General features: G+C 41.7%; 1 protein-coding gene across 11 annotated transcripts in view; it reads left to right on the forward strand.

Moving 5' to 3' along the window:
- Nucleotides 1–532: 532 nt before the first annotated feature.
- The window catches only part of RAPGEF2 (Rap guanine nucleotide exchange factor 2), a 237474-nt gene continuing 224743 nt past the window's right edge, over nt 533–13263 (forward strand). For 6 of the 11 annotated variants that reach the window (XM_045880214.3, XM_045880210.2, XM_045880213.3 and 3 more), the window contains exon 1: nt 967–1674. In XM_045880214.3, the coding sequence (XP_045736170.1) occupies nt 1606–1674 (69 nt within the window). In that variant the 5' untranslated portion in view covers nt 967–1605. Of the gene's footprint in view, nt 1675–13263 lie in introns of all 11 variants that reach the window. The other 5 variants (XM_064585220.1, XM_045880208.2, XM_045880207.2 and 2 more) reach the window with 2 other exon arrangements.

The following is a 13263-nucleotide window of genomic DNA, read 5'->3' on the forward strand; positions in this document are numbered from 1 at the left end:
TTGCGGGCTGGACTTCTGCTCCGGGTCACTTTCAGCCCCCTTGGCCTCGGCGTGGCGCCAGGAGTCGTCTGAGAGAGGCGACTGGACTCTGCAGAGTCTCCTAGGGACCGGGCGGGGTGTGGGTACGCGGCACGCGTGAGACAGGGAGGGGGTGGGGAGGGTGGGAAGAGGAGAGCCCCGCGCCTCGCACCCGTGCACCAGGACTCGCGTCGCCTCCTCGGCGCCAGGCGGTGCGGGGCTCCAGCCAGCTCAGCCGGGAGCGCTGAGACCCTCTCGCGGCGCGAGCGCCGGGCTCACCTGGTCGCGACCGAAGGTGCTGCTCGGGAGGGAGGGCGCGGCCGGCGGGCGGGCGCAGGGAGCGCGAGGAGGCGGGACCGAGCGCGACGGGGCCGCCCCGCCCCTCGATGATGCGGCGCCAGCCGACTCGCCTCCGCCGTGTCACTCACTCCTCACCATGGTTGCAGCACAAAGCAACAAGCCCCGGAGGCCGCTTCCTCCCTGAGGAGCGGCTCCGGCGGCCGGAGAAGGAGCAGGAGGAGGAAGAGGCGGAGGAAGCGGAGGGGGAGTCGCCGCTTCCCAAGCACTCGCCGAGGGGGCTGTGCGCGGCTCTCGGCCCTCGGCCCTAGGACGCCCGCCGCCGGGAGTCCGGACCCGGGCTGCCCGTGGCCCCCCGTCCCCCTCCCCCGCCCCGCGCCGACCGGGAACAAAGTTGCCGAGAGCGACTGGGCCGGAGGGCTGCAGCCCCGGCTGGGTGCGCTGGCCGCGGCGGCGCCGGCGCCGGGGCAGCTCCGCTCCTGGCGCGCTGATGGGGGGAGGCGGCGGCGCTGGAGCCCACGGCGGCGGCGGCGCGGCGGCCCGGGGGGATGCAGCAGCAGTCGGGAGGGACGGCCGAGTCCAATAGACCGAGACTAGGAGCGGCAGGCACGGCGGCGGAGACGATCGCGCTAAGCAGCGCCCGGACCTGAGCCAGTCGCCCCCTCGTCGGCTGCGGCGCCCAAGTGCCCGAGGACTAGGGACGCGGGAGATCGAGTGCTTCGCGGAGACTCCCGGGCGGCGGGGCGAGCCCCTGAGAGGAGGGGGCGACCCTCCGCGCGAGAGGGGAGAGGAGGCCCCGTCTGCCTGCAAGCCTTTCGCTTCCTTACAGTCGCTCGTGCCTCCCTAAGAATAACTCAGGCCCGCCGGGGCCAGCAGGAGACGCCACCGTCCCCCGAGTGGAGCCGGGGGAGGCGTGCCGAGCCAGGCCCGGAGGGAGCCGGGCGCGCCAGGAAGCCTCTCCCGGCCGAGCGGCGAGAAGAGGAGGAGGAAGGGGAGTTCCCGGCCGCCGGGCGCCCGCAGGGACCCTCCGGGCCGCGGTCTCTGGAGCTGCGCGCCACCCGCCCCCTTCGCGCGGCCTCGCTCTCCTGCCGGGTCTCCTGCGCGCCCGTCCCGCGCTCGGGGCCGCCGGGCCCGGCGGAGCCGCCCCCCCGTAGGCCCCGCCGCCGCCGCGGTTTGGCTTCCCAGCCTCAGGCGGGCGGGCGGAGCGCGCAGGGCGGAGTCAGCGGCTGCGCTGGGCCGGGAGGAGGCCGCGAGGGTGCGGAGCGGCCCCGGCCCGGCCCACGGGGGGAGATGGCGTCCTACGTGGATAACAGCTTCCGCCAGGCGGTGATGAAGAACCCCGCCGAGAGGACCCCCCAGGTGAGACCGACCCGCCGGGACTTGGCTGGATTTGTGCTTCGCCAGCTGCGCCCTTTCCTGTCCCCGTCCCCCCTTCCTGACACAGTTGGCCCCGCGCACCCCACTTCTCCCATCAGGACCCCCAGCTTTCAATGGCATCCCATCTCCGAAGCTTTTCCCCTGGTCGTCCTGGGTTTATCTTTCCCTCTCCTCGATATTCTTTTCGCTGCCCTCCCCATTACCGACCTTCCTCCTTCGTTTGGCCCCGCGGAGGAGGGAATTCTCTAATTAGCTTCCCCTCTTCCCAGTCGTACCCTGGAGCTTCTGAATCTTGGGGGTGAGGGGGGACTCACCTCCCCATGACCAGCTACTCCTGCCACCCTGGCTGCAGGGCCCCTTTCCTTCCCATGCATGTGGCCCCTTCTACCTTCAGAGTTCCGTGGTGTTTGAAAAGGTATAGGAAGGAAACTTGTATGGCTCTGCGGAAGACAAATCCGTCTTGACCTTCTAAAGTAAAATATTGAGCTGTTTGTGTATTTACTATTTTGCTTCTTTGAAAAAGGGATGCAGCTTTCCAGTGCAGGGGAAGAAAAGTTGATTAGCTAGGTTGGTGCTTTGAGTTTAAATTGCAGGCATAACTGCAGAACATATTCAAGTACACCCCCGGAAAGGGCACCCTGCGGATTCTTTTGGTGTTGCACAACCTTGTCAAAATTAGATAAGTTTGTTAACCTTTATATACATTCGTTTACCTTTAGGCTTATTTGTCCTCTTTAAGTGGAGCGATTGCGGATGGTGTTGGATTTGGTTGTCTCAAGTTGGACTAGAGAGGGGGAAATTGTATAAAAATGTGGTGCTTTGATTTTTTTTTTTTTTTTAAGCTTTTAGTTGCTGACTGGTTAATGACGCATATTCCTAAGCATTGGGATGGTGACTACAGGGGATCCTGCTGCCAACCCTCTTAAGACAAATAAGCCCTCCTGATCCTTGGGACCATCAGACATTTAGGATCTAATGCTTGAAAGAGTTGCTTCGCTTGTTAGGTGTTGGATGCCATCTGTTCAAACCCAAATGCTCTCCTTCTCTGATGTTGATTATTATTATTTAATGTGGGGAGAACAGAATAAAATAGAATCTTTCACTGGCTGCCTTTGGACAAGGCCCAAGAATGGCACCTGGTACCGTTTCTGATTTTTCATTTTTCCTGATGGAGCCATCATATCTGGGGGATCATAGGTTGCACATATTTACCAAAAGAATGGACAATGTGTGATAATTGTACAAGAATATTCATTTCACTATATTTCCGGAAAGTTCCAATTCTATAGGATTATTTTATCAAAACCAAGCAGTATCCTGCTTTGATCTTGTCCCTGGGCATTGCACTGACTCCCATGTGCCTTCCTCCTCTACTGTTTGTTTTAAAATTGTAAATTGAATCAGTGTAATGCATCCGAAAATGCACGTTCTCCGTGGTAGTGTGATGGAAAAGCAAATTTCAGTGAAATATTTCAGTTTCTTTCAGTGTTTGAAGTACCAAATGAAATCACACAAGTTGAGAATATTAGAACCTAGCCAGGCGGGTTAGAAAATGATGTCATAGGCCTTTAGTGGAAATTAAAGCAGGGGTGGGGGGAAGCTGTGCCTTCGGATGATTAATTAGAACAGCAATGACTTGAAACCTACTATCAGTTGGGGGGTGGGGTCAACAAACAAGACTGGAAGAGACAAAACCTCCACTGTGAAAGTGTGTGGATTGTGCCAAATAAATGAACTGTTAAACTTTCCTCTTCTCCTGCCAGTTGTGTAGAATAGAGTAAAAACTGACCCAGCATAGAACTTGGCCTGATTCAGAAGTGGGTCGGTTACTACCAACACCACAACGTGAAAGCTTCATTGATAATCTGAAAGCAGCACATTTCCCCCCACCAAACCTTCATTGGAAAAGTAAGCATAGAGAAAGCTACCAAACATTTTGAACATTGTTAAGTGTCAGCCCTATTAACTTTGATATTCATTTGGTTATTACTAATGCAAACCCCATGTTTGCTTATTGTTGTTTTCAGGAGAAAGTAGCTTGAAATGTGAATGTTTTCCCAACCTTACCTGGCTGGTTAAAAACAATCTTCTAAAAGTTTGAAATGTACTCAAGAGTAAAAAAAAATGTTTTGGTAGAAGGTGCTTTTTATATTGAGTGCTTTGTAATGTAAGCACTCACTATATTGAGTGCTGAAAGTTTTTCTGTTGCCATCTTTTGTCAATGCTAGAGAGAATTTTGTAATACGAGGAAAGCAAATGTATTAAATAAACTTGATATCACAAACAGAAGGATATGAATTAGGAAAGTTTTACTGTCATGCTTCCTTCTGTTTTTCAGGATAGACTCGATAAAGGAGTTCATATGATTCTCATTACAGGCAAAAGGAATGCTTTAAAAGAATAGAGGAAATACATAATTTTTTGTTAAATTCAGGTTTTCTTTTTTTTAATCCCTACCATCCCAGTTTCTCTCTCAAACTCTGTGAAGACATAGTTTTGTATTTAGGTCAATCCATTGCCTAGAAGTTAATAGTGATGTTGCTAGTGTAACCTAAGACGTTAGCTAGAGGAGAATTTGAGGGTGGGGAGAGTCCCAGTGTAAACACGGAGACTTTGCAAATTAGGGAGCTTTCAAGCACACCTGGAAAATGGGAACCCATTTTATTTAGCCATGTCATTAGAGAGGCAGAATGGTAAGGAGAAAATAAAAAAAAAGTCACCTGAATTTTTAGCCTAATCATGCATACCTAGATTTAAGAGGCTGTCACTCTTTCACCTGATATTCTGAAAGGATGAAAAAAATCTTTGATCCAATGTGTGTCCCACATTATGTGTCTGGAAACCTGGCTAAGTTTTAGTCAATGGGGCACTGTATTCTAAATAACAAACCCCTTGAAAATAATGAACACTAAATGTTCTATTGATATTTTTCAATGCACCTATGTTGAAAAACAGGACTCTTAAGTAATTGCTTTATTAAACTATTTGGGTTTATGCTTTAATCATTTAAATGAGAAGCTTGGTCACCAAAGCAATTTAGTAAAGTAAAAGATGTAAATAAATTACAAACAGCTTTATCCCCCAAGGCTTTAAACAATAAAATGCTTTTTCTAAACCATTTTATTAACTTGTTGAGTTCAGACCTTTTGTAGCTGCTTCTATAGAGTGTTTAAATGCATGTTTTTAGTTTTTCAGGTGAAGCATCTATTGCTGAATTGTTTTCTTTCAAGATCTAATTTAATGTGTTTTTAGCCAGTTACAAGTTATTTTTAAAAATGGTATTTACACATAGCTCCATCTCATTTCTTCCTAGTTAATAATATTACTTTATCTTTCACTATTGAAAATTTTTTTGGCTCTTGAACCTTTTGATTTAGTTGTTAACTCATGAATTTGTCAGCTGAGGGCCCAAAACAGTGTAGGACTTCATTCTTTGCAAAGTCACTTAGTCATAATGAGAGGGCTGAAAAAATACCGTTTTCCTAGAGAACTTTAAATTATGAGGATCTGCACAAAAGAGTATCTCTGGTAAATACTTAACTTTAAAATCTAGTGAAAGAATTGTGTTTATTATAGTTACATTTTCCATTTGAATTTCTTTTTATCATTGTTTATGAGCAGTTTCATATTTTCATTTGACAACTTATACTTTGATTATATTTTAGCAAATTTTGGGGCTCTAGTAATAAATATTTGGTTCTGAAGTAGTTTTTGTTCAAAAAATAGAACTGAATGATTTTTGTGCGGTTTAGAAAATCATATTTCACTAATTCCTGTTCGGCAACAATCACTTATTTACCTTTCATAATAATGATATTTGAATTTATAGGTTAAAACATATACATATTTATAACTGAAATACTAATTTCAAACTGTATTAGCATGTGACTTTGAAATTTATGGTAAAAATTAACATTTTTTTTGTGATATTGGTAGAAACTTAGTTGTTTTAACATAATCTTTTAAACATTTAGTAATTAACAGTTCCATAATTAGCTTTGCATATATTGGCTGAGTTTCAAAATGAATCTATCCAACTGCAGTGCTATATGTGGACTGGTTTAATGCAGTTCTTCCCAGGCCCTGGCCTTTAACAGAACAGTTACAAAAAAATAATAACAAAATAAAACTAAGAAAAGGAAGTGGACTACTCGGTTGCCAACTTGTTTCATTTTTTTCCTTTCAAGAAAGGATGTAAAATAACAAACTATAACCTTCGATCTCTATCATTTTATTAATGGTCCTGCCCTTTAATAAGAAAGGGAGGATATACTGTCATTGTAAAGCTATTTCTCGAGATCAAAGATTCCTTGATTCATAAGAAAACTCACTGTTTTTTGTTTTTTGTTTTTTAATTTTACTGTGGGCCTGAAAACAACTTTATCCAAGTGGATTTTGGAGGGAATTAAATGATAACGGTAGGTCTGCCTTTGCTGATATTTGAAATTCAAGTCACGTAAAGTAACAGTGGGTTGTACTTCAGATATAAATTATCTGAGGTAAAGATAAAATAACTGTTTAAAGACACATACTGCTGCTTGACTCATTTGAAAACTTACTTTTTCTTTTTTTAGTGAAAAAGACTTGTAATTACCTGAAGTAACTTTGATCTAGGCTAAAGAGATAGGGAAATGTGCTGATAGTTCTTTGATATCTAAATTTTATGGGCCATTCCCTCTACTCACCTCATTTTTGGCACCAGATATTTTCTTATCTGTAAAATGAGGATAATAGCTTCCTGAGGTTGTTTTGGGATTAAGTGAAAGAAAGTACATTTACTACTTAGTGCAATGTCTAATAGTAGTTTTTATTGTAGCACATTTTAATGAAATTTTTTTTATCAGGCCTTGGGAATTCAAAGATGAAATGAGACCTCTGTCCCTCCAGTAACTCACCAATGTATTGTATCCTTTAAGTAGGTTGTGATTCTTTAGTTGCAATAGCAGCCATTGAGGCTGAGGACTTCCTAGATGAGATGTCCTATGCCAACACTTAGACAAGCATGTATTGAGTCTCAGGGGAGTAGGAAGTTACCCACCAGTGGAATAGGGGACATGCAGGATATTCCAGAAGTAGCACACATGGTTGTAAGAAAATAGGTGTAAACCTTCGTTCCGTGTGCTTGGAGCCAAGGAAGTGAGTAGGGGATGAGAAGTGATTCCACTGGAGCATAGAAGGTTGTGTTTTGAAGGAGAGTAAGAGGAGACCAAGAAATCTGTTAAAGACTGATGTCTGTTCTTCAGGCTTGAGATGGTTGGTAGCCTGAGTTACACAGTGGAGAGGGACTAGAATTATTGCAGTAGTAGAATTTATTGGACAGGCTGACTGTGTGCATATTTATATCAGCTACTCATTGTATCAAACTAGTGCACATTATGCCAGTTACAGTCTGATCATGGCAAGTGATTATTATTATTTTTTTTTGTAAGATTTTATTTATTTATTTGAGAGAGAATGAGAGAGAGCACATGAGAGGGGGGAGGGTCAGAGGGAGAAGCAGACTCCCTGCTCAGCAGGGAGCCCGATATGGGACTCGATCCCGGGACTCCAGGATCATGACCTGAGCCGAAGGCAGTCGCTTAACCAACTGAGCTACCCAGGCGCCCTATTATTATTATTTTTAAAGATTTTATTTATTTATTTGACAGAGAGAGACAGCGAGAGAGGGAATACAAGCAGGGGGAATGGGAGAGGGAGAAGCAGGCTTCCCGCGGAGCAGGGAGCCCGATGCGGGGCTCCATCCCAGGACCCTGGGATCATGACCTGAGCCGAAGGCAAACGTTTAACGACTGAGCCACCCAGGCGCCCCATGGCAAGTGATTATGATGGGCATTTCCTAGTTCATAGGAAAAACTTCTAAGTTGTTGAATATATTTTTTATTAAAATTTTTTTATCTTATACTGTTTTTTCCTTAAACTTTGGTATCTTCTACATCTACATTTTGGAATCTAATACGAAATATCTGATTTATCGTATCGTTATGCTAAATATTTTATTAATTTGTAATGATGTGGGTTTTTTTTTTTTTTTAAGTGGGCAGCAAAGCAAGGTTTATTGAGTCATAACAAAGTGATAGTACAAACCTCCTGAGGAGGGAAGGGGCCTGAGAGGGTTGCCCCCCACTTCTTTAAGATTTTATTTATTTATTTATTTATTTATTTATTTATTTATTTGAGAGAGAGAGAGAGCGTGCACAAGCAGAAGGAGCTGCAGGCAGAGAGAAAAGCAGACTCCCCACTGAGCAAGGAGCCCAACGTAGGGCTCAAACCCAGGACCCTGGGATCATGACCTGAGCCAAAGGTAGATGATGCTTAACCGACTGAACCACCCAGGCATCCCTGTAATGTGATTTTTAAGCATTCTGCCCTTTCGAAGAGTTGAGGAATATCTGAATTTAAGCAGGAAAAAAGGATTTATTTATATAAAAACTCACAAGTGACTTATGATGGCACAATGTAATGATTATAGTGAGTGTTTGAGAACACTTGGGATGTATATTCCCCTGTACCATTTAGTTAATGTTGGTAAGTTAGGAAGGAAAAGCAAATTGTAGTACATATTATTGCTCTTTTGTAGCTTTGTCAGAGATTGAATATATATAGTTAGTCAAAATATGTTCAGTAGTTATAATATCAGCCTTTGTAGGGAGAAAAACAAGCTGATTGCTACTTTATTTGTTTTTTATCTTTTCAGAAAAAAAAAAAAAACAGCTGTGATCTCACATGCTAATTAACCACTACTTACTGAACTATTTACCCTAAGTGTTTCTTGCTGTACTCAGGTGTTTCCTTTTCTTCTTCAATCTGTGGAAGAATTTACCTTTAGTGTGGTTATGGTGGGGTTTTTATGGAGTGGAAAGTTTAGTCCTTGCATTTTAAATTCTCTTGGGTCCACCATTTCTGTGCTTACGCATAAAATGTGTTTTACAGGAGTTGGTGTTAGTGACTTGAAGGGGAACTTTGTTTTGTCATTGGAACTAAACCCTCTTTTTTCTTGCTGTTCAACTCTTAAAAGTTGAAAATAATAAATTATGGATGTTTAGGATTTTTCAAATATTTAATGTAAGCTAAATGAAATAAAAATGTATATTTTGATCCTGTTGGTAGTTAAATTGACAAACTAACATTCACCATAATATTGTCCCTTAGCATCTTCCTGTTCTTCTCTACCTCTTGGTATTTGTTTCTACCCAACATAAAAGCTACTAAGAGACCCTAAAGAAGAATTAGTCATTAGCTGGTTATTCCAAAGAGGCCTGATAGTAACTTTCTGAGAAGCTACCTAGCAATCAATAGATCTAAAGGGGTGAGGCACGATGATGGTAATCTAATTTCTCCTGAGTATAAACTCTTGTCAAAACTCATTATCTTTTTTTTATTTCAATAAATTTTTTTAGTTTGAGATAATTGTAGATTCACATGTAGTAGTGAGAAATAATGCAGAGGTCCTGTGGAACCTTTACCCAGTTTTCCCCATTAACAATGTTTTGTGAGACTAAAATATTGCAATCAGGATGTTGGCATTCATACAATCAGGATGCAGAACAATCCCATCACCATAAGAATTCCTCTTGTTGCCCTTATTTGTAGACATAATCATTCCCTGACCATACCTCTGGCATGGACTAGTCTGTTCTCCATTGGTATAATTTTGTCATTTCGAAAGTGTTATATAGACAGAATCATACAATATTTGACCTTTGGGATTGACTTTTTTTTTCCTGCCCCCACTCAGCATAAATAAAGCTTTTTACCTTTTGGCTAAAATGAATTTCTACTATTGTCACTGAGTGGTTTGGGCTGTTTTCCTGAAATACCGGTAATATCTGGGGACTGGGGAGTGCCAGGTAAAGTGGCTTTAAATAGTGACAATGGTGAGAAAATTCTGTGATATGTATAAAATAATGACCAAAGATTATAAGGTCATGGATGAGCAAGAGTTATGATAGTACAACACATTTGGGATATTTCAATATATATAGTTTCTTTCCATAAAAAAAAAAATATTTTTTTTTGGTCATAATGGAAGTGGTAAAGCTAGCTTTAGCCTATCAGTGATCCCTCATTTAAAAAAATAACTTGATCTTCCCTAACTGAAGTGACATTTTTACAATTCAAAAGAAAGTCTAATGAATATCTTCATAAAGGTGTCCCAATGGTCAAATCAGGGACAGTTTGAACAAAATAAAAATGAGTTATAACCTCTAGGGGAAAAAATAAGTTATAACCTTCTAGGGGAAAAAATATCCATTAGCTCATACCAATATAAGTAAATAATTGAATACATAGGTAAATGGGGGAAGAAGAGAGACAGCTCTTTATTACTGTAGAATTCCAATTTAAAAAAAATTTAGAAGGGGGCGCTGGGTGGCTCAGTCAGTTAAATGTCTGCCTTCAGCTCAGGTCATGATCCCAGAGTCCTGGGATCGAGTCCCACATCAGGCTCCCTTCCCAGTAGGGAGTCTGTTTCTCCCTCTCCCTCTGCCCCTACCCCTTCTCATTCTCTCTCTCTTCCTCCCTCCCCCGCCGTGTACACGCAAAAATAAATTAAAAAAAGTTTTATAAAAAATGGAAATAGAAAATCACAGCAATAATTGCTGTAAGCAAAAATACGCAGTTGATGTCAAAATTAGTGGGTGAAAATATGAAAAACATATATCAGAGGGGCACCTGGGTGGCTCAGTCAAAGGTCCGACTCTTGGTTTCGGCTCAGGTCATGATCTCAGGATTGTGAGATCAAGCCCTGGGTTGGCTCCACACTCAGGGGGGAGTCTGCTTGAGATTCTCTTCCTTTGCCCCACTCACCACTCAGGTGTGTGCATGTTCTCTCTCAAATAAATTAAATCTTAAAAAAAAGAAATCTGTGTCAGATATCCTCAGAATATTTGCATAGTCTCAAAATCTCTCCCCAAGATTGATTAATTATGAAGGGGAAATCAGTGCCTTTATAGTGAGGAAAACTGGTAGACACCAAATGAATCAGGTGAATCAAAGTTATATTACCACTGTCAAATAACACAATTCAGCTGAATAAATTTGCAGACGTAATTGGCTTTATTGGATGATTCATGAATCAGGTAGCATCCCATCTAGCAAACACGAAGGAGCTTGCAGAAGCTCTAGAAAATGGAAGGCTCAAGGGAGAAGGGGATAATGAAAGAGCAGATTACTTCATCTTTCTTTGGGGGATGGAGAGGGTCTTTATGGCAAACTACCTCATTGGTGGGGACCAGTTACTAAATTCCTGGAGAAGGTTGAAGCTGCCATTAGGTTAATTATGAAGCCTCGGTTTGGTTACATGGGTTTAGCACAAGTGACTCCACTTTGCACCTGTTTCTTTTTAACACCAGCGAGAAGACATATCAACATCATGCTGCACTGAGAAGGGCACATCTGTGTAGTATTCTTACTAAAAATACTTCAACCTTAATGTCAGAAAATACTAGACAAACTCAAATTTTAGGAAATTCTACAAAATAACTGTACTCAAAAGTGTCCAGTTTATGAAAGGATGACATGCTGAAGAATTGTTACAGATTGAAACTAAGGAAATGTGATAAACAAATGAGATGTGACATTCTGGATTTGATCCTGGACCAGGGGAAAAAAAAAAGTTAATAACATAGGACAATTGGTGAAATTTGAGCAGTTAGATAATTTTACTGTGGTTATTTTATTTATTAAATTATGGGAAGCTAGGTGAGTATATAGGATCTATGAACTATTTTTATAGAACTTTCTTATTCTAAAGTTATTTTAAAATTGAAAGTAAAAAAGGCATAGCTTTTGGAGTTTTATTGTGACTTTGATAAGGGGCCACAATTAAGATATTTTGAAAAATAATCTTTTTCCTGATTATTGATTTAATCTTACTGAAGAGCCTGTTCCTTTTCTAGCTAAATGTCTTGTATGCATTGGATCATTAATGACATGTTCCAAGCAATATATTAGTTGGAAGAAATTTAAAACATGCACACTAACTAATAGATAAGTGGACATGAAGAGCTAAAATAAGTTTTTAACTATTCATTTTTATTCCTGTCTGAATTTTGTAGACATTCACAAGATGCAGTATATTTTATCAGTTTTGAATGTTTCACAGTCCTGAATTTTAGTAGATTAGTGTATTTGGTATAAGAAAAAACGTGTAGGAAATAAAGTATTCCATGTACATTAATCACAATAGAAAAGAAATTGTGGTAGTAGCTTAAGGAAGTCAGTCTAGGTTAAAATAAAGGTGTAGATTCTCCCCTCCCTGCTTTCCTGTGAACTTAAAAAATTATTTAAATTAATTACTTTTTGTAGGAGTGAGGGTGTGGATGGAAGGAAAAGGTAAGGGTGTGTATAAGAAGTTTGGTCAGAGGCACTATTACCACTACAAATGTGATAATATTATGTAAACTGAGTGTGGTCAATACACTTTCTAGGACTTTTTTTAAATTAGAATTATAAAAAAAAAAAATTTCTTTTAAAATCAGTTCAAAGCAGAGCGCCTGGGTGGTCCAGTCAGGTAAGTGGTTAAGCGTTTGCCTTGGGCTCGGGTCATGATCTCAGGGTCCTGGGATTGAGCGCCCTTCATCTGGCTCCCTTCTTAGCGCTAAGGGAACCTACTTCTCCCTTTCCCTCTGCTCCTTTCCCTTGCTTGTGCTCTCTTGTTCTCTCTCAAATAAATAAATAAAATCTTAAAAAAAAATCAGTTCAAAGCAGAAATATCTTTACCAGTATTTTTTTCCTTCATATGTACACCTTTGTATTTCAATTATAAAGCCAAACTCCACCATCCATCCACTTTCCCAGCCCCCTTCCCTCCATTAGCCATCTACTTTTCCTCTATTTATGGTAAATACTGGAGAATGCATGCTGTATTTGTATATATTTTTTTCTTCTAGAACAAATTGGCACTGGAAGATTGGATTAAAAATATGGGACCCTAACATTTGAGAAAACTACAAATAAACAAGTCTGAAAGTATTTACTATTTTCACTTATAAAGACATAAACCATTATTTATAATATTAAGAAACTGATCAAATTTATATATTCCCAATTAGAGATGAGTTTTAAAAAGTTAAGAGTTTAAAATAATGAGATGCAGTAGCATAAAATGCCAAGAATTGAGGTAAGAATTTGACTGCATTTCAGTTTTGTTTCTAATCTTCATTCATGTTTGATCCCCCTACTTTTGTAGAACTGGAAAAAATGGAGGAGCAAACTTCGGGGGCAAATTTTATCTGCATACCTGCTCCTACTCCTTCTATTTGGGAAACCACAAACTTCTTTTAGAGTCAGGCAATGTAGGAAGAGACCCAAAAGTTCTTCCCAGTGTGAATCTCCAAACCTAGTGATTAGGATGAGAGGGAATTCCTATCTTGAGTCCATTTCTTTGGTATGGTTTAAATCTACATTACACAGAGAAAACTGTGGGAGGTAACATGATAAAGTCATTTCACTTTAGAAGTCCTTGTTCCCACTTTATATATTCTGGGCTGGCTGTTTTCCTTCGTAGTTATACATTTATATCTTTAATTGTGTTCACAGAATAGTTGTTTTGACTTCATTTAGTGTATTTAG

This window comes from Mirounga angustirostris, unplaced genomic scaffold, assembly GCF_029215605.1.
Source record: "Mirounga angustirostris isolate CCGP_5_RB_7025 unplaced genomic scaffold, mMirAng1.0.hap1 SCAF_2, whole genome shotgun sequence".
NCBI lineage: Eukaryota > Metazoa > Chordata > Mammalia > Carnivora > Phocidae > Mirounga > Mirounga angustirostris.